This window comes from Prionailurus bengalensis, chromosome B3, assembly GCF_016509475.1.
Source record: "Prionailurus bengalensis isolate Pbe53 chromosome B3, Fcat_Pben_1.1_paternal_pri, whole genome shotgun sequence".
NCBI classification, from domain to species: Eukaryota; Metazoa; Chordata; class Mammalia; order Carnivora; family Felidae; genus Prionailurus; species Prionailurus bengalensis.
The window spans coordinates 105915289-105936870 of record NC_057355.1 but is presented as its reverse complement, the minus strand read 5'-3'; the positions used below and the strand labels follow the sequence as shown (position 1 = coordinate 105936870).

General features: G+C 37.7%; 1 protein-coding gene across 2 annotated transcripts; it reads right to left on the bottom strand.

The window, feature by feature from the left end:
* Positions 1–310: 310 nt before the first annotated feature.
* Positions 311–21235, bottom strand: PSMA3 (proteasome 20S subunit alpha 3). 2 transcript variants are annotated; one of them, XM_043556257.1, is made up of 11 exons: positions 21099–21235; positions 16755–16837; positions 14065–14188; positions 10776–10877; positions 10385–10458; positions 7785–7857; positions 6070–6135; positions 3925–3971; positions 1945–2012; positions 1112–1176; positions 311–466 (listed from the first exon to the last, which is right to left on the bottom strand). In XM_043556257.1, exons 1-11 carry the CDS (start codon positions 21117–21119, stop codon positions 422–424), a joined length of 768 nt encoding a protein of 255 aa, XP_043412192.1. In that variant the 5' UTR covers positions 21120–21235; the 3' UTR covers positions 311–421. The 2 variants fall into 2 exon arrangements, 1 of the variants encoding a protein (XP_043412192.1); XR_006293395.1 differs by lacking the exon at positions 311–466 and adding an exon at positions 516–653 and having other exon boundaries at positions 895–1176; positions 21099–21229.
* Between the last annotated feature and the right edge of the window lie 347 nt (positions 21236–21582).

Below are 21582 nucleotides of genomic sequence, written 5' to 3'. Positions count from 1 at the left end.
CTTCAAGGTTAACAGTGGCTGCTGGCCAACCGTCATTTTACTAAATGTAAAACAGAGTAGCGGCATCAAATAATACCTACCGAGTTGGTAGGGACTTACTTCACAAAAAGCCCAGCGATAAATGATCTTTAGATTCTAGGCGAGTGATGAAATGGAACTCTGAATGAATGATTCCCAAGTTTCTTTTTGTAGTATTTTCACTTAAGGAATTTTTTTCAGTAAACCTAAACCAACATTTTAATGCCAAGTAAGTAAATATGTACTCGGTTACTCCCACCAATTTTGTTACACAGGTATCAAACTTCAGTCGTTACAAGACAAAAATTTAATGAAAACTGGTCAGTGGATATATAATAATCCACAGGGCTAAAGAGTTACACGGGACTGTATTAGAAATTTAAAATAGATGCTGAAGCAAATGTTACATATTATCATCATCTGATTCATCTTCTTCCTTCAGTGATTCCTGTTAAGAGAAAGATAGTGCTTAAAATCAATTTTTAATATTGTTGTAACAGCCTGAATCTAATTAAGGTTAAATAAGCACGTCGCTGAAAAATGAACACTTAGAATAACATACCCAACTAAAGAAAAGGATAATTAAGTTTATCTTGCTCTAACAGTGAACAGACTATATACTCTTGATAGAACACATGGAGGGGCGCCTGGGTGGCGGAGTCGGTTAAGCGTCCGACTTCAGCCAGGTCACGATCTCGCGGTCCGGGAGTTCGAGCCCCGCGACGGGCTCTGGGCTGATGGCTCAGAGCCTGGAGCCTGTTTCCGATTCTGTGACTCCCTCTCTCTCTGCCCCTCCCCCGTTCATGCTCTGTCTTTCTCTGTCCCAAAAATAAATAAACGTTGAAAAAAAAAATTAAAAAAAAAAAAAAAGAACACATGGAATGAAAGCATTAAATGTCCTGAAAAACCTTACGTTTTCACATGCAAAATTTTTGGAACCAGGGCAAACATATCCCCATTGAGGATAACCTAGAAAATTTTGGTCCTTGGTTCAGTTTGCCTCAAGTATTATTTAATAGAAATCAATCACGTTCCTTTATTATTCAACACTTACTTTCATACCTATAGACAGTTTTGACATGCTGCAGCTTACCTTAGCATACTTCTCTGCCTCTTCCCTTATGTCTTTTGGAACAATTTCATGTCTTCCTTTAGTTACTGCAAATTAAGCCATATAAATGAATTAGAAATGAAGCCTATGTTGTGATTTGCAATACAACGTATCCAATCCATAGGTAAGATTCATCTAATGTTAAAGTTGTTTATGGTAAAGCAGCCCTATTCATTATAGTTTTTATTTTTTTATTTATTTTTTTAGTTTATTTTAGAAAGAGAGAGACAGAGTACGAGCAGAGGAGGGGCGGAGAGAGAGGGAGACACAGAATCCGACGCAGGCTCCAGGCCCTGAGCTGTCAGCACAGATTCTGATGCAGGACCCGAGCCAAAGTTGGCACTGAGCCACCCAGGTACCCCATATTCATTATAGTTTTTAAAAACCCACTGGAAAGAGGCCAACTAACCAGCAGCAGAAGAGGAAATGAATAATTAGTGATATATTTGGACAACAGAACACTATACAGCAAGGCAAATGAATACTGTACATAACACAAATAATTTACACAAATGGAATGTTGAAGAAAATAAATCAGGGATAAAAAAATAAATATATACTGTGTAATTCCATTTACAGAAAATTGAACGACAGGCAAAACTACCTATGGGAGAAGGCAGAGGACTATGAATTCAGAGAGGCCTAAAGGGTGATCTGGGGAGCTGGTCTATTTGTTGACCAGAGAGAGCACAGTGGTTACATGAATATGTACATGTACGTCATTACCAATTTTTAAAATTAGAAAAAGGCGCCCAGTGGTAAATTAGGTTTAGTACAGATGACTGAGAGCAAATAAATGTACAAAAATAACTTACTTTCACCAACCCAGCTTAGCTCTAGTTCAAAAGCTTTATCCTTAACTTCATCATGTACTATGTAAATTCTAGAACACAAAAAAGTTTAAAATTAACATTTGGTCCTATACAAACATGCACAGTCAGCACAAATTAGATCATCTGTCCCTAATATAACCTCAAAAGAAACATTTCCTCAAATGGGAAAAGGCCAATCGTTACTTTTGCCTTTTCAGGATATTTGTTTATTCCTTTCATTAAGTGATTATTTTTTAAACTAACTTAGTAGTTTGCAGTTATTACTGGTCCCTCCAGTCTGAAGCTTCTTGGCAGGTATCTTTTTAAACCTCTTCTCCATTTTATAAGCACTATATGCCCATTAACCTGGCCTCTAAACTATAATACATAACAAATTACAACAAACAAGAAGGCACTGTCATACAACATATTAAAACTATCATATCAAAACTTTCTTTACATTTTCCAGCATCTTTACACAGTTTACTTTGGAGGATATTTTTAAAGCCTTGCTATAGTATGAGAAAGCATCTTAATTTTCTAGACTAAGTAAAAGATACATAGTGCTCCATTTTACTAAATGATAAGGGATGGCTTTCTTACACAGAACTAATTAGCATCTGCTGTTACACCTAAAAATAAAAAGGTGTGGTAAGGGCTGTTTTCCAGAAGCATTTCTCTGTGAAGGAATGGGAGTTTATCACATTTAAACTGTTGTACAGTTCAGTAAGGATTCTTTATTTTCCAGGCAGTTGTCAGGTAGTTCCCAGTGTTCCTCATGTTATTAACTGACAATCACAGAATGGGTTCTGCTTCTTAACTGGGAAGTGGAAGGGTCTCTTGGTAAAAGGGAGGAGGAAGGCAGGTGATGTGGCAGTTGGAACAGTGGTGACAGGACAAAATTATATAACACTTCCAATATTTTATTATAGCTATCAATTTAGAAGAGATTAAGGCTGTCATTTAAATATATAATAAAGCCTCTTAGATTTTTTTCCTTGCATGTATTATTAATTATAAAACCTGAGGCACTTGCACAAACTGCTGACTAGACCATGTTGATGTAGTTCTCATGTGGAAAAGAAGAGCCGTGAATCCTCTGGAATATTATGTTTATTACTTTTAAGTCTAAAAAGCTGGCTGCAACTCTTAGCATTTCATTGGATTTTCTGAAATACCACATGCTTATTATTACATTCTTTGACCTAGAAGAACCGTGAATTCTGAAGCATGCCACTCAGGACTTTGAGGTTACTTACTGCAGTCACATAAGCATTCTATTCTATGTACCTGTAATATGAACCACTTCAGGACTTCTTAAAGCTGTTTTTAAATGTATTGAAATACTGTTTTGTTTTGTTTTTTTGAGACACAGAAAGTGCCCAAGTGGGTAAGGGGCAGAGGAACAGAGACTCTTAAGCAGGCTCCACACCCAGCATGGACCCCAAGCAAGGATCAATCTCACAACCCTGAGATCATGACCTGAGCTAAAATCAAGAGTCAGACGCCACCCAGGTGCACCTGCTCTCTTCATCTTCTTAAAAAACTTTCATGATTAACGTATCTTGCCCAAAGAAACAGACTGTATAAATGAGCCAGCTTCGTGGTTCACGTGTAGAAATAATTTAGCTATAAAACCTAAAAATTTGTAAGCTAAGATGCCTATTACTGGGACCTCTGAGATTTGAAAGGGTAGAAGCTATCAAATGAAGTGCTTACAGGTCCGTTGTATCCTCCTCCTCGTGAATTCTGTCACCTAATAAGAGTTTTATATTAAAGCTATTTTTCCCCATCCCATTTGCTGAATCACGAGGTCTGTTCTGTCACTTGAAATATGGATATTTCTCCGTAATGAGACATTATTAGAATGTTACATTCACCTTAGGCACTAAATTATTTCCAAACAAAACAGACCTCTAGAATTAATGTATAAGGTAAGATCAAATGAAATACTTGTCAGTGGTAATAAAAATTTCAACTTACATTTTTGCAACTTCTTTAACGACATCACGGCAGGTCATTTCTTTCATCTATAGAAAATATTAAGTTATGAGTCGGGAGAACTTCCCACTTATATAACTATTTTCAGATTCTTTGCACAAATTTTGTCAGTACCCATGGTTTTGAACTAGAGTCTCAGACATAAAACCAAAAACATAATACACTGAATTTAAGAATACCAGTCTTACTAGGAAATACAGACCTAATATGTGGGACTGACTACAAAAGCAACTGGCATGGGCTCTTAAAAAAATAAGCACTGGGAGAAGGTGAAGACTGAAATGTGAGCCTTAATTATCATGGTTTGAAAAAGTTGCAAAATGAAACAGATTACTGAGGTGGTTTGACTACAGACTGAATACCTAATACTATCGTCTGTGTAATAATGTTATTCTACAGAGATGAATGCTGAAGCATTTAGGGATACAGCATCATGATGTCTGTAATTGTTTCAAACAGTTCAGGAAAAAAAAAATGGGTAAAAATATTAGAAAATAACTTTTCAATCTAGATGAGGAGATTTGTTGCACTATTTATCTTTCCTGTTTACATTTTTTTCATGTTAAATTGGGGGGAAGTAAATGAAAAGAATGCCTGTTTCTTTATACTTCTGCCCTTATAGGTTATAATTAGTGAATTGTACCATAATAATAAAGACAAACTTAAGTAAACATGGAAAAGCACATTTTAAGTGACAATTATATTCTTATATATGTTCATGAAATTTTTATTTTATGACATAATATTCTTAGTTAATAACATCAGAAGAACAAGCCAGAGCAATGATGTAGATCATGGGTTGGCAAACTCCTTTATAGAAATAAAGAGCCAAATAGTAAATATTTTAGACTTTATGGTACATATGGTCTTTGGTCTGTGTTCCAACTCTTAAACTCTACTACTGTACTGTGAAAGCAGCCAGTGACTAAACATGACTGTGTTCCAATAAAACTTTAGAAAGCAGACAGTGTGCCATAGTTTACTGACCTCTGATTTTAGAGTGTGTTTTTGTCATTAAGTATACACATGTTCCTCAAAGTGATATTCATTCTTAGCTCAGATTTGTTTATTACAATTTGACCTCAGAAAGACAGGATAGATGACTGCTCTGAATACTGTATTTTCAAATTTCCACATAACATTCAGGAGAGATGAAAGCAAGAGGGAAAAGAGAAGGTAGGAACTTAGCACCACACCAGAGGGGTGTGAAAGGACGTGGTCTAAGAATCATGAGGTCTGTTCATAATCGACATATACTATGACTCTAGCCAGTGTGTTTCACATAGAATTGAGCTAACCTAAAATGACCTCTGAGGTCTTTTTGTCAATTTTACTAAAATACCAAATATAAATTAGGCTTTTGTAGGCCTATAATTTGGCATAAAATTCTAAGCACTCAAAAAATGTTTTCTAGAACCTGACCTGAAGTTGAATGGTTGAGCAAGTTTCCAGTTCAGAATATTAAATATATATGAAATTTTTTTGTCATTTACCACAATACTGATAAAATCCTGTCTTTAATGGAAGTTTCTGATAAATAATAAAGAGTGGATACTGTTTCAATGTTAAGTTGAACAGTTTGACTAAAGGGAAAACCAGGACATTAAAATTTTTTTTTACACTAATAATTTATGGCTCTTGGGGGAACAGAAAAGTGGGCAGTTTTAACAGGATGGGGTTTAATGCCTTATCTAACTAGGAACAAAGGAAAGAGAAGCACCAGAACACAGACTCTAAAGACTTTCAAAGTTCTCAACCTAAGGGTCACAGAGTTCCATGAATGGACCTCAAGGATTATGAAATTATATGAAAATTTCCATGTGTATTTTTCTGGATTAAGGGGTTTATCATTAGCCATCAAAATCATAAAGGGCTCCATGACACAACTCTGTAATTATCATACATATCTATAGCACATATATCTATATATATATCGTATCTGTGTCATACCTTATCTGTATAGATAGATATGACCAGCTTTCTTATTCAGCCTATTACATTCAGAAAGCCCTGCTCAAAACAGGAAACCACACTCTATGTAATCTTAAACAGTTTCATTTGTTGTGATAAAACTTCACTACATGAGGGTAACGTCATAGGAAAATTCAAGCATTAAGTATGTATTACCTGAAGCTTTTCTATTTCCGTCTTTGCAGCTTGCCTGGCTTTGCCAATGGCACAACCCCAATAACCCTATTTAAAAAGAACACACACCAAAATATACAAACATAGTTTAATTAAATTGCTATACTATTCTGAAATCATTAGTAACTACAACTGTTCCTATTCAAAGGTTAAGAAAGAATGTTAAATGATTTTCAAAAGTAAATATGGAGAAATACAAACACATTCTAATGAACACCAAGCTGAAAAAAAAAATGTAATTCTAGAATTATCTGGATTATTTGTATTAGAGGCATATACAAAGAAAAACACACACTTCATGAATGAGACGTTTTTCAGAGTAGGAATGGAAAAATTCTTAGTATTATGACAAAAAGTTGAAATAATTACACAGTTCAGTATTCTAAACTTTCAATTTTTATTATATTGAAAATTTTTTAAAGGATTCCCATTTATACTTGTGTATCATGACAAAATACAGTTTTTATTTTTATAATTTTTTTTTTTTTATATTTATTTTTGAGAGAAAGATAGCATGAGCAGGGTAGGGGCAGAGAGAGAGAGGGAAACACAGAATCTGAAGCAGGCTCCAGGCTCTGAGCTGTCAGCACAGAGCCCAATGCAGGGCTCGAATATACGAACCATGAGATCGTGACCTGAGCCAAAGTCAGACGCTTAACTGAGCCACCCAGGCACCTATAGTCTTTTTTTTTTTAATTTTTAAAAACCATAAATACCTCAGAAGAGAGATAAGGTAATTAAAGATGCAAGAAATGACATTTAAATTTTTTTTTTTTTTTTTTTTTTTTTAAAGTTTATTTAGGGGCATCTGGGTGGCTCAGTCAGGTAAGCGTCAGACTTCAGCTCAGGTCATGACCTTGCAGTTTGTGGGCTTAAGCCCCGCATCAGGCTGGGCTCACTGCTGTTGAGCGCGGAGCCCACATCGGATCCTCTGTCCCTTTTCTCTCTCCCTGCCCAGCTCACATGTGTTCTCTCTCCCAAAAAAAAAAAAAAAGTTAAAAATTGTATTTACTTTTGAGAGAGAGTACAAGTAGGGAAGGGGCAGAGAGAGAGGGAAGCCCAAAGTAGGCTCCACACCACCAAAGCTCACTAACAATAAGATCATGAGCTGAAATCAAGAGTTGGACACTTAACTGCACCAGACTCCCCTAAAATCTTTTTTTTAAGGGAAGGTATTAGTATTGGTCTGAAGACTTGCTAATATTTGTCACAATAAAGGAAAATACCACATATTCAGATTTTTAGGTTCACTATTTAGTTTCTATGAACAGCATATTGAAAGCCATAAATCAGGGCACTTGAGTGGCTCGGTCAGCTAAGCCTCTGACTTCAACTCAGGTCATGATCTCATGGTTTGTGAGTTTGAGCACCATGTCAGGCTCTGTGCTGACAGCTCAGAGCCTAGAGCCTGCTTCAGATTCCATGTCTCCCTCTCTCTCTGCTCCTCTCCTACTCACACACACACACACACACTAGCTCTGTCGCTCTCGCTCTCTCAAAAATAAACATTAAAAAAATTTTTTAAGCCATAAATCCTTCCTTTGCCTCATATCCACAGGTTGTTATTAATAATAAACAAGAAATGGTTACTTTCCTTGAATTTTAAAAGAAATTTCATGTAATCCAAATATATGACTTACATGCTAATGAGATACCATTAAACTAGAAATAGAAATTCATGATTCAAAATTACTCACATATGAAACTCCTGATGGGTCAATCATGTAGAGCTGTGCACCATCATTCACACTGTAAGACCCTAACATGAAACTGCATGAAAGTAAGTTAGGTTTAAACCATAGTTCTTAAAATACCATAAAAATACAATAAAAACAATTATACTTTCTAAGATAAACTACTAATATACATATAAGTCCTAATAAACACTTTGATGAGGTAGTTTCAATAAAAACTAGTATATACTTGAAATTGTTCAAAATTTGTGTGGCTTTGGTTAGTATTAAACTTACTGGTGAAACTGATCTGAGAAGACAGCAGTGTAGACAAAGAAGTAATGACAGGTGAAAACTAACGAGAAGACCCAATAGGTAAAGGAATAAACATGAAAAAGCCAAGATAACAAAACTAATGGGAATACATTCAGTCTGCCTCAAACTCTTGTTCCATCCTTTATTCTTTCTTGGATATTTCCCCAATATTCCTCCAGTTATTTTTCTACAATAATCCAGACTGATGTGTTTTTATATGTGACAAAATCAGGCCATTAAATAATCATGATATTAGTGATTTTCTGAAATTGTGATTTAGTTTGCCTTAAAAGGAGAAAAGAAACCAGTCTCATCTTAAGTATCACTTCCTATACAGACTACTATGACAGCCAACTGTCCAATTCCCACCCCTACAATCATTTCCTTCCATCTTCCGTGAGACTTATCTCTCAGAATATATAACTGATTATCATAACCCTTCAACGTTTCCTTGTATGGAACATAGACTTCTGTATGATCTTGCCCGTACCTACATCTTCAGTATCCTTCCACATACCAAGTATGCTTGACTACCTCTACGTTACCTGAAATGCCCATGTAATTTCATACTAGTCCCTTTGAATGAAATATTCTTAACCATTCCACCTATATTTCACATTCTTTTCCTTGCCATCTCTTCATGAAAGTGTCCTTTCCCTAACTGATGCCCCACTATAGTCAGTGCATTTCTTCATCATATCACCTATAAAATTGTATCAATGGTAACTTACTCATTTTTGTGTCCTACCCCCTCCCACATCTACGACTGACTCATAGTATATGCTCAATAAATATTTGCTGAAAAGTTCTCTCCACTATTTTTACTTGCTTAAAAATAGAGAAATGAATTCAGAGTGCTGTTCAAAGGTTTAATAAAAGTTGAAAGGTATTAAAAGCAAAGGGTTTCAATGTAATTTAAGTGAGAACCTGAAGAACAACTAATATAAAAAATGTCCACAGGCCTATCTTATGGCTAGAATAAAGCTCAGGTTTTCTCTAACATCTGTCCTCAGTAATTTAAATATGACTGATTATAAGCAACTCAAAGGTAGGACTACAGCTAATAAACTTTCTTTCCACAACATTTTAACAGTGGAAGCAGTCGGATGTTAGTAAATGTTTTACCATGATCAAACAGAAATGCTTATTTTTTTTAAGTTATAAACTAAAGTCTTTTTAGGAAAATCTAGAGTCATGACAGGTCTCTGAGCCCTATTTAAATATTTACATGTATTCCAAGTCTCAATACAATTGAATCTCAGCTTTCCTCTCAGAATAAAAACACCAGCAGTTCATCTTAACCGAAATAAAAAATTGTGACTGAGAACTATGAAAGGCAATTTTGTGTGGACTCACTCTCGATTGCTAAAAAAAAACTCCCAATTAAGAGCATTGAACCTAACCGCTTAAAGTATATCAGATGGAAGTTAGTAAGAAAACTGCAGTGTTAGTTTAGTTGGCTACCCTAATAATGACAACAGAGGATGTAGTTAAAATCAGTTTGTTGCCTCCTGAGAATGTTGGGGTCTGACACCAGAGAATTTTTTTTTAATTTTACTGAGAAATAATTAACATGCAGCACTATACAGCATATAGCATGATGGTTTGATTTACACATATTGTGAGATGATTACGACAGGTTTAGGAACATCCATCATCTCAAAAAGATACAATGAGGGGTGCCTGGGTGGCTCAGTCGGTTAAGTGGCCCACTTCGGCTCAGGTCATGATCTCACGGTCTGTGAGTTCGAGCCCCGCGTCGGGCTCTGTGCTGACAGTTCAGAGCCTGGAGGCTGTTTCAGATTCTGTGTCTCCCTCTCTCTGACCCTCCCCTGTTCATGCTCTGTCTCTCCCTGTCTCAAAAATAAAATGTTAAAAAAAAATAAAATAAAATAAAAAGATACAATGAAGAGAAAAAAATTTTCTCCTTGTGATGAAAATTCTTAGAATGTACTCTCAACAACCTTGCCATATATCACATAGTAGTGTTAACTACAGTCATCATAATGTACACTACATCCCTAGCATTTATTTATCTTAGAGCCTTTTACCTTTTGACCACATTTCTCCAGAGAATTTATTATAATCAAATTAAAGTTCTTACTATCAGTTCTATGTTTTCTCGTCACTTCAAATTTGTGGTCTTTTTCACAATTCAAAGTTTTTATTTTGATGTACAGTTTTATTGGATCACTGTCCTAATACTTCTTGGTCATAGCTCATTTTTAAGGGTACAAAAAAAAAGGCTAAGATACCAGGGCAAACAGATACCTATAGTCCAGATCTGACTATGTCACAAAATTTCATACCTGCAGCCAAAAGGTCTAACAGCACTGTAGAGTGTATATGCATGTACATACATGGCCACTCTGTCTGCAAGATGCTATAAGGGAGAAAAACAGAAGAGCTTATCAGTAAATTTCTATTACTGTTCAAAAGGTTCCTCAACATATTAGCAACTTAACTTTTTTTTTTTTTATGTTTATTATTTGAGAGAGAGAGAGAGAGAGAGAGAGACAGAGAACAAGCAGGGGAGAGTCAGAGAGAGAGGGGGAGACACAGAATCTGAAACAGGATCCAGGCTCTGAGCTGGCAGCACAGAGCCTGACGCGGGGCTCGAACCCACAGCCTGCGAGATCACGACCTGAGCCGAAGTCAGCTGCTTAACCGACTGAGCCACCCAGGCATCCCTCAACTTACTTTTAATGGAATGTTATAGCCAAAATTAGATCTGAAGTTGGAAGCTTCTTCTCTTGCAATGTCTGCTAAAGATCGCGCATCCGCCAGCAAACCTGCTACTGCCTGAAAGAAAGTAGGTACCAATTTAGTAAATAAATACCTTCCTATCACAAACCAAGGAAAGTGTGTAATTACTGTAGGCTTACTTAATATTTTAACAAGCATCACCATTAGAAACCATTTCGCTTAAAGGTCTTTATAAGGCACTCTGGCATTTTGATGGGATGGGATGAAAAAAGAAGTATGGAATTATAGTTCAGAAATTTACCAAGTGTGACTTCATTGTTTTGTTCAATGACATTCACAAGCAGTATTTCTGTAATTAATCCTCCATGTCTCCCAATTTACCAGTCACTCTAAGCAACAAGAATAAAACTATCGATCTTGATCAGGACTGATCTCTATTTAAAGCAGTTCTATGTCAAGTTACTAAAAGTTTGGGTCTAAAAGCCCAACCTCAAATCTTTTTCAGCTTATTGACTAATAAATTGCAAGGACAAACCAAAACATGACAAACCACACATCTTCCAAGACTGGTTAACTGCAATTACCAAACCATGTGCTGAGTGAGATATGCTGGGGGCACTATAGTGAACTCAGTTGTGCAACATTTGGAATTTGGGGGGATACAGATGTTGAAGTAGCTCAGTTTCAACATTAGATCATTCATACTCCTTTTTTTTTTTTTAATGTTTATTTTTGAGAGAGAGAAACAGAGTGCAAGTTGGGGAAGGCCAGAGAAAGAGGGAGACACGGAATCTGAAGCAGGCTCCAGGCTCTGAGCTGTCAGCACAGAGTCCGACGTGGGACTCGAACTCTTGAACCATGAGACAAGATCATGACCTGAGCTGAAGTCGGACACTTAACCGACTGAGCCACCCAGGCGCCCTGAGATCATTCATATTCCTTTCAATGCCATCATACTGTTGAGCACCTGGGTTGTTGTGATAAAAAATAAGTATCATACAAAAATCCATTTGGAACAGGAAACGGGGGGGTGAGGAGAGCGCAGTTTAAACTTAAATGTAAAGTTTAAGAAGTTGTGCAGTGCATGTTAGTCATTGTTATTCTTTAAAAATAAAAATATTTTTCGGGGCGCCTGGGTGGCGCAGTCGGTTAAGCGACCGACTTCAGCCAGGTCACGATCTCGCGGTCCGTGAGTTCGAGCCCCGCGTCAGGCTCTGGGCTGATGGCTCGGAGCCTGGAGCCTGTTTCCGATTCTGTGTCTCCCTCTCTCTCTGCCCCTCCCCCGTTCATGCTCTGTCTCTCTCCGTTCCAAAAATAAATAAACGTTGAAAAAAAAAAAATTTTTAAAAAAAAAAAAAATAAAATAAAATAAAAATAAAAATATTTTTCTAAAAAAATAATATTTTTAATTGTATGTGTATTTTTTCTTTTACGGTTATTAAATTTTGGGGACATAAACACTAAGTTGTTTGTAACTAAATGCATAATCAGAACCACTGGGTGGTTCTTTTGGTGTAGGTAAACCGACAAAAAAAATTACTGAAACTCAGTACTAGGAACCAAGAAGTCCAGGAATTGCCAGCTTATTTACAGAATTTAAAAGTAAGTGATATCAAAATAATAGCCACTTTTCTACTGCTACCTACTAATAGTAGTAACGATGAAAATTCCTAAAACACAGCACTCATTTCATGCTAAGCATTTTACTTAATTTTAACATCGTAATAACTGTTAAGAGATAGGTATTACTACTGCCCTACTTTTGCAGGTGAGGAAACTGTTTACAAGAATTTCCCCAAGGTTATTCAGCCAGTAAGTTTCACCATTTAAAGAGTCTTCTGTTGCTTTGGAGAAAGCCTACTGTGAAGTCCAATAATTCTCAAACCACTGAAGGTAACTGCGGAGACGAAACATTAATCCTTTATTGTCTCCAACCCTCTTCAACATGAAATGTTTTGCCAATTTCCAGCTATAAGGAATGCCATCAGTTTCCTGGCTTTAAATTAACAAATGAGACAAATTTTAAAGTTCTAGGGCAACGTTTTCCCATCACTACCTTTAAGGACACACAACTTTTTTCAAAACGCACCTACCTAAATTTTTCTTCTACTAAGAAGAATGTATAATTCACTAGTTTCTTCCTATCAGCTAGGTTACAATCTGGGAAGTTACATCAAAACATACCAGTTTCATACTGTATGTCAACTATACCCAAATTTTAAGAATAAATAAATATAGAGGTCCACATGACAGAAGAAAAACCATTACCAGATTCACTGGCATAATAAATTTGGGAGAAAAAACATGTTCAGAAAAAATAATCATTGAAGAAGCAAAAAAATCTGTAGCTTTATAGTTTACCAGCTACATTTTACACCTTCATTGGCGACCTACGCTGCCAAGATCTCTTTTCTACACATACTTCCCACCCTTTTGTGTTTGTAACACCTATCATTTAGAAATACCAAAGGTAACCGCAGTATGAGTGGGTCCTATAGGATCTCACCCTGCAGAATGGACTCTGGAGTAACATGTAAGCCAGGCAGACCCAAGTTTGAATCCCAGATTACTTCTTTACCAGCTGTGTTTTCTTATCTATAAAAATGGGATTAATATTACTTTCACTGGGATATCAGACACAGGAAATTTATGTGAAGAGGTTCTAGCACAGTATCTGGCACACACTTGTTCTCTTTTCTTCCTTGTCTTTTCAGTAACCAAGGTTAGAATCAGTCCTTTGCTTTTTTTGCTTTTACAGTCTGACATCTATATAGAATGACTTCAGTATATACCAGTAGTGTATTTATGGCTTCACTTGCAATTATGCAGAGCAGTAACTAAATACAGCTGCAAGACATAGAACAGCGTTTATTCCTTTCATTAAACATCGTTTCTTGGTGCTCCATTTTACTACAATACAAAGATACAAAAAGCTAAAAATTCTATGCCTCTCAAGCTTATACTTTCACTGGTGATCTACACTGCCAAGATCTCCTTTCTACACATACTTTCCACCTTTCTCCCCTCATTTTCTTAAGGCAATTTTTCAAATATATCTCCAATCAGGTTACAAGAACGCTACCTTTCTTCTGGACAGTGAACTATTCACAAGCCAGTATCAGTAATCACTCTGTGATTACTTCTGTGGCTGCTCTCTGATTGGTTTCTGCCTCAGTTCTGACGTAATAAAGGAGTTCTTATAATCACAGTTTAACATATTACGGTTACTTCACAAGAAAGAAATTGGACAAGACAAAAAGGAACATTTTAAAATGTGACCTACCATTCCAACATGCCGATCAACATTAAAAAGTCGTTTGTTGGAACCTTCTTCATAAAGTTTAGAAAGGACTAACTTTTCTACCCCAAAGACAACGCCATCTTTACATCTGATTCCAATAGCTGTACTGGAACAAGTAGAAAAAAATCAATTTTTTTAACTGAAAATAAAAGGAACTTCATAAACTTTAAGTTTAAAAAAAAACCATAAAAATAGGTAACATTTTTTAAAGCATGCTAAATTTAAATTTAAAACAAATACATTTGAAAACGAGAAAGAGGACAACCTGAAGTGTGATAAATTAGGTCCATGTAAATGTACATCATGAGATGACCAAAAAAATCTAGCATATCATGACATAAAAAGATATTAATACTTGTGAGAAAAGATGCCAACAAAATAGTACAAAATGGCACAGTGTCTGACACATGATAATACACTATAATAAATGTTGACTTAGCTCATGTTCATTAAAAATGGTACATAAAAATGCATAGAAAAGACAGGTTATATACAAACCAAAAAGTAAACAGTGACTAATCTAAGTGGAAAAATTAGAGTTCTTTTCTTTTGCTCATTTGCTTCTTTTGCAACAACCAGTGTTTATAAAACTATATCAAAGAATATACATTTTAGACAACTGCTGAAAACAAAATGGATCTTAATCTCTTAAGTAAAATGTGGAGAAATTATATGCTACCACTTCAAGATGAAAATATATCATTAACTTTGTTCTTCTAATTCTTTTTTAATTTTTTTTTTAACATTTATTCATTTTTGAGAGACAGAGACAGAGCAGTAGAGGGGCAAAGAGAGAGGGAGACACAGAATCCAAAGACTCCAGGCTCTGAGCTGTCAGCACAGAGTCTGATGTGGGGCTCGAACTCACTGACCACAAGATCATGACCTGAACTGAAGTCAGACACCTAATCAACTGAGCCACCCAAGCGCCCCTTTTTTAAAAATTTTTTTAATGTCTGTTTATTTTTGAGAGTGAGAGAGAGAGAGAGAGAGGAAGAGGGAGGGGCAGAGAGAGAGGGAGACATAACGTGAAGCAGGTCACAAATGGCAAGTTCGTGAGCTGAGCAGAAGCTGGACGTTTAACCAACTGAGCCACACTGGCACCCCTTCTAATCCTTTTAATAAAAAGGGAATTCTGATGGAAAAAAACCAGATAAATGAACAGAGCCACACATAAATTTCACAAAAAATTTCAGACACTCCTTCTCTCACAGATCAGGTATCTTCAATGGTTCCCCTTTTGAGTTTAAACTCCTTGGTCCAGCTTTCAATCCTGAGAATCTACAAAGCCCATGTAGCTTATTAAATTTCCTATTATAAATCCCACACACTACTGAATTCAACTTCACTATCTTCCCTCAAACACCTTATGTTCATTTTTGCTTTTATGTGGTACTAGCAAAAAGTATTTACATGTGGACTTTACTAAAATTCTGCAAACGGGCACGTGGGTGGCTCAGTAGGTTAAGTATCCAACTCTTGATTTTGGCTCATGAGATAGAGCCCTGCCTGGCTCTGCTGACAGCACAGCCCTGCTTGGGATTTTCTCTCTCCCTCTCTCTCCCTGCCCCTCCCCTGCTCTCTCTCAAAATAAACACACTTAAAAAAAAATAAGAGTAAAATAAAATTCTGGAAACACTTCCCTACTCCACCTCTAATCCAAAAGATTTCATTATATAAATGAAAAAATTTGGCTCAAACACCAACACTATTTGTTTACCAGGCAAAAAAAAAAGTCCTTCAAGAGGACTTTTTAAGAGAATGAGACATTATTAAATAAATTATTTTTAAAAAGTCTTTTAATTCATCCCAAAGCTGCTTTAGATTCCAAGATACAATGATCATGTAAGTATAACTGACTGCACAATCTCTTCAATAAAGGACTCATAAAATGTGTCAACAAGCTAATAGTTCAACCAAGATATTACAATGGTACCAAGGAATCATTTTGGCACATTACACTAAACAATAAAAGACAGAGTGAAGGAAATGAGTCCAACAAGAAGATATCTTAGTGAGTCCCACACTTTTGGGGTGTGCCAGCAGAAAAGAATTTAAAAAAATCCTGCTGGATGTGACGAACTGCATAGGACACTTCAAACACAAGGAAATAAAAGATAAAATGACAGGGGCGCCTGGGTGGCTCAGTTGATTACGCATCTGATTCTTGATTTCAGCTCAGATCATAATTTCACAATTCATACCCCCATGTCGAGCTCAGCATAGAGCCTGCTTGAGATTCTTCCTCTCCCTCTTCCGTTCTCCCACTTGCACTATCTCTCTCTCTCTCTCTCTCAAAATTTAAAAAAAGATAAAATGACAAAGTAACAAACCTAAGAGCCAAGCAAACAATGCTATAAATCAAGAATTTTAAAAAGGAAAATGGGCTGGCAAAGATGATAAAGGAATTTGGTTATATACACTACATGTGAGACATGGTGGAATGTCTAAGTGGATAACTTGGAACCAACGGGAAATATAGGACTGAGGCTCATGGAAAGACCTGACCTAAAAAGAGACCCGGAAATGACCAGTAAGTTGAGATTATTTTAGGGCACCTATTATTTTGTACCAAAGTAACATAAAAAGCCTAATTACCAAAAATATGGAAAAGGAGATACTTGATACCTGATTAAAACATGCTAAATTTCAAGTAAAACAATGTTTCTTACCTACTATTTTCCACAGCTTTCATGGCATATTCAACTTGAAAAACTCTTCCATCAGGAGAGAATGTAGAGGCTGACAGGTCATACTGGGAAGAAAAAGGTAACAATAAGCTTAAATTATGTATCTTTTGCAATAATAACCTTATCGTCTTTATTTCTAAATGCCTTACACATCAGAAAGATGAGGGGAAGGAAGGAGTGTTAAATCTCAAAGATTTTGCTTTGAAGAGGAAAAGGCAGCATGTCAGAGCGGCAAAAGCAACTAAGAGAAAAGCTAGTTTAGATTTCTGCTCCTGAAAAGCAACAGATACAAGTCCAAGGTAAAGTCAGATGTTTTCCGCACTGAACAAAGTTGATTTTTGTACAAAATGGACATGCTCTGGGCTCCAGATCACCACAATAAAGTGAGTAAAATAAACTTTTTGGATTCCCAGTGTATATTAAAGTTATGTTTATACTGTAGTCTACTCAGTGTGCAGGAGCATTATGTCTGAGCTGTTAGTGAGTTGTAATCACTGATCACAGATCACCATAACAAACTTAGGAGTAATGAAAAGGTTTGAAATATTGCAAGAAGTACCAAAATGTGACACAGAGACATGAGGTGAACAAATGCTGTTGGAAAAAGGGCAGCAACAGACTTGCTCAAAACACAAAATGGCACCAACAGACCTGCTCAAAACACAGTTGCTACAAACCTTCAATCTGTTAAAAAGAAAAAAAAATGCAATCTGTGAAGTGTGTGCCTGTACTACGGTATGGTAGAATCAGAACTGTTGTCAGAACAGGTTAATTCATTGCTGTGGCACTAACAAACTGAAAGACCTTACAGAAAAAAATACAGCATTTAAACATTTAATGAACATCTATTATATACAGTCACTATAAGAAATTACAAAGAATTGGGGCACCTGGGTGGCTCAGTCAGTTGTATGTCTGACTTTGGCTCAGGTCATGATCTTTCTGTCCGTGAGTTCGAGCCCCACATCGGGCTCACTACTGTCAGCGCAGAGCCCACTTCAGATAGTTTGTCTCCTTCTCTCTCTGCCCCTCCCCTGCTCATATTCTCTCTCTCAAAAATAAATAACACATTTATTTTTATTTTCTTTTTTAATTTTTTTTTCAACGTTTATTTATTTTTGGGGGGACAGAGAGAGACAGAGCATGAACGGGGGAGGGGCAGAGAGAGAGGGAGACACAGAATCGGAAACAGGCTCCAGTCTCTGAGCCATCAGCCCAGAGCCTGACGCAGGGCTCGAACTCACGGACCGCGAGATCGTGACCTGGCTGAAGTCGGACACTTAACTGACTGCGCCACCCAGGGGCCCCAAATAACACATTTAAAAAGGAAAAAAAGCAATTACAAAGAATACTCACTTTTTTAAATGTTTATTTATTTATTTTGAGAGAGAGAACGAGCAGTGGAGGGGCAGAGAGAGAGGGAGAGAATCCCAAGCAGGCTCCAAGGAGTCAGCACAGAGCCCCATGAGGGGCTCAAACTCACGAACTGTGACATCATGACCTCAACTGAAATCAAGAGTCGGAGCTTAACCTACTGAGCCACCCAGCAGGCGCCCCTACTCATTCTTTTTTTTTTTTTTTTTTTTTTTTTTGAGAAAGAGAGAGAGAGTATATGTGTGGGGGGGAGAGGGGCAGAGGGGGAGAAAGAGAGAATTTTAAGCAGACTCCACGCTCAGCACAGAGCCTGATGCAGGGCTTAAACCCACGACCCTGGGATCACAACCCGAGCTGAAATCAAGAGTTGAGGGCTCAATCTACTAAGCCACCCAGGAGCCCCAAAGGATACTCATTCTTGAAGTCTTTCATTTTCAAATGAGACCACACATAAATCTATGTGCTGGAAATACAGCAGTAAACTAGAAAAAGGATTATGATGAAAATAAGACAGGGTGAAGAGACAATCTGAGTGCCTAGTGCAGACTACCTGATCAGGGAAGGCCTTGCTAGAACATATGTATATTTAGCTATTTAGGTGCAGCCAGACCTAAATGACAAGTAACTAGCCATTTAGGATATGGAGGAGCCATTGTGGCCTTTGGCATAAAAATCTTAGGGTAGAAATAAGGGTAGCACAATGTGGGAAAAGAAACAGGCCACTTGTCTTGAGCACTAAGTGGTGGAGAGAAGAATAAATCATATCAGAGGCATGTAAAGGCCAAACTATTTTGAGTCTCCTAAGGCTGATGTATGAAGTTTTTATCTTACTGTAAATGCAACAGGAAGTCACTGGAGTTGAAGCAGGGGTGGAGGGAGTGATACGATCTCATTTTTCTAAAACTTCATCTGGAACATGAACTATAGAGAGAAGGGTGGAAGCAGAGATCAAGTATTCCAAAGGTGGTGGCTTAGACTAAGGGAAAAGAGATGAAAGACTATATTTGTGAGGGCAAAGTAAAAAAAAAAAAAAACAAAAACAAAAAAAAAAAAAAAACACAACCACCTTGCTAATGGATTGGCTCTAGGAGAGAAGAAATTAAACTTGACGGGTGCCTGGGTGGCTCAGTGGTAGAAGTGTCCGACTGGATTTCAGCTCAGGTCATGATCTTGAAGGTAGTGAGATCGAGCCCCACCTCAGGCTCTGTGTCATCAGTTTCCCTCTCTCTCAAAAATAAACAAACATTTTTAAAAAATAATAAAAATAAATTAACTTGAATCATAGACTTTTTTCATTTGAGCAACTAGAACTGGACCATTCACTGAGCTGAAGATTGTAGGAGATGCAAAATGTAGGGGAGGGGAAAACCCAGAGCTCTACTTTGGACATGTAGTTTGAAATGCTTATTAAACAATCAGGTGGAGGGACGCCTGGATGGCTGGGTCAGTTAGGCATCTGACTTCGGCTCAGGTCATGATCTCACAGCTCTGAGTTCGAGCCCCGCGTGGGGCTCTGTGCTGACAGCTCAAAGCCTGGAGCCTGCTTCTCATTCTGTATCTCCCTCTCTCTCTGCCCCTCCCCCACTTGTGCTCTGTCTCTCTCAAAAATGAATAAATGTAAAAAAAAAAATTAAAACAAAAACAATCAATCAACAATCAAGATAAATGTCAAGTACACAGGTCTTCATACTTGGAGTTCTTGGAAAAAGCAAAGACCAAAGTGGTCTTCACTTCAACAGTGGTACTTCCTGAGACTCAATTTCCTGATCTATTAAACCAAGATCCTTAACTCTACTATGGTAATACCAAAATATCTCACATGTTTATATTTACCAAGTATTTTTTAAAGGGCTTTCAGAACAAAACACTATTAATTGAAGGTAATAGTAATGTAGTGGCGAAGTCAATTTGCTACAACATGCATAACTGAGCATCTACTAATCTAAAACCCTTGTCATAACTTTAGTATCTCATAACCGAATGGATTAAATCATTCCAATTATCAAACTAGGAAAACCAGTACCTGGGCTTAATGCTGAGTATCAAAATCTTGTGAACACTGGGAACTGATGAACTTAGACACCCATTAGTCTATGCCTGTAGTGCACACAACGAATAAATACTTCTAAATAAAAACTAGATTACCTATACGGAGAAATACATAAAAGGAATAAGGAAAAGGCTGCAGATGTGCGGTACGTTTAACACAGGAAAGTAGTAAACTGAACAAGTTAACAAGTCCAACTCCAAAATCCCCAAGTCTGTTAACAGAAGCGGTTAAGTACCTAGCTAATAATTTAAATGTTTACCGTACCGATACCTCAAAGTGATGTTAAGTAATTCGTACAGGAAAAGCTGGGACAAAGGCAAAACTTTTGTAAAGCCTCCTTCAGATTTCACTTTTGAGACAATGTTTCTATCAACTCTGCCCCGACAGGGGTTCCAGGGACTCCTGCAAAGCGGACGGTCAGTACACTCGAAGGCAACATGGGGAAGGCCCAGTGAGTCAGCAGCACCCTGGGAACTGCAAAGGCGGTCCATGGAAAGCTGCGTCCCAGACCTTGGAATCTAAAGCCGCCTTGCCTCGGCGGTTCTCAAGAAGCTGTCTCCCAAACGCTTCACACCCTATTACAGGCTCCACGAGTTTCCACTTTCGGTTTCCCTAAGCGGCCAAAGAAAGTGACTCAGCAATCCAAAGCGTCTCCCAATCACACTGCTGCGCCGCCCAGCCCGCCACACCTGAGCTGAAGAGCTTCAGGTCACGGTCACCCTAAATGAGGGGCCTACAAATTAGCAGGAAAGAATGCTGGGCACCAGACAAGTGGAAGCGGCCCACCTGGCCGAAGGCAGTCCCGGCGCACGCCGAGGCGGCGCACCCCAAGCGGTGTGTCCAAGTTCCCTTCAACGCTAATCTGTTGGCTACTCCATTAGGTCAAGAGGCTATAAACTCACCCCAGTCCCGATTGAGCTCATCGTGCAGAAACCTCCGGGACGCGGAGGGCTTCAAGGCCTAAAGCGCTCCCCCAATACCGCAGCCCGCAGACTAGTAACAGGCTCTCTCATTGGCTGCTCTTTCAACCAATAGCCTTGTCCTGTATGGCTGGTTCCTCTAACATCAGCCTGGGAAATAGAGGATTGTGGGAAAAGGAGGGGCTTGGCGGGCGGGCGGTGTGCGTGTACGGAAGCAAATGAGGTGGGGGGAAAGGAAGAAAGGCAGCCGGGGTTCCTTATTACTCAGTTTGTGTCCCTAGTGTCGTTGAGTCGTCAGAGTCATCGGGTAGTTTGAGGAGGTGCTTCATTCCATTTCCTAGAAATTATTATTTACCTTTAATCTTATCCCTCTTTTTCGCTACTTTATTCTTTCTTGAAGCAAAGCGGAGAGATGCTGTCACACTCTTAACAAAGACCAAAGAAAGTGGTATGGGAGAAGTCTCCC

Coding starts and splice junctions, on each gene's coding strand:
- PSMA3 (XM_043556257.1), bottom strand. CDS start 21,119: ATGAGCTCAATCGGGACTGGG. Junction 10,459..10,775: donor GCTATAACATTCCATTAAAA/GTAAGTTGAGGG, acceptor TCTCCCTTATAG/CATCTTGCAGACAGAGTGGC. Junction 7,858..10,384: donor GTTAGACCTTTTGGCTGCAG/GTATGAAATTTT, acceptor ACTTTCATGCAG/TTTCATGTTAGGGTCTTACA.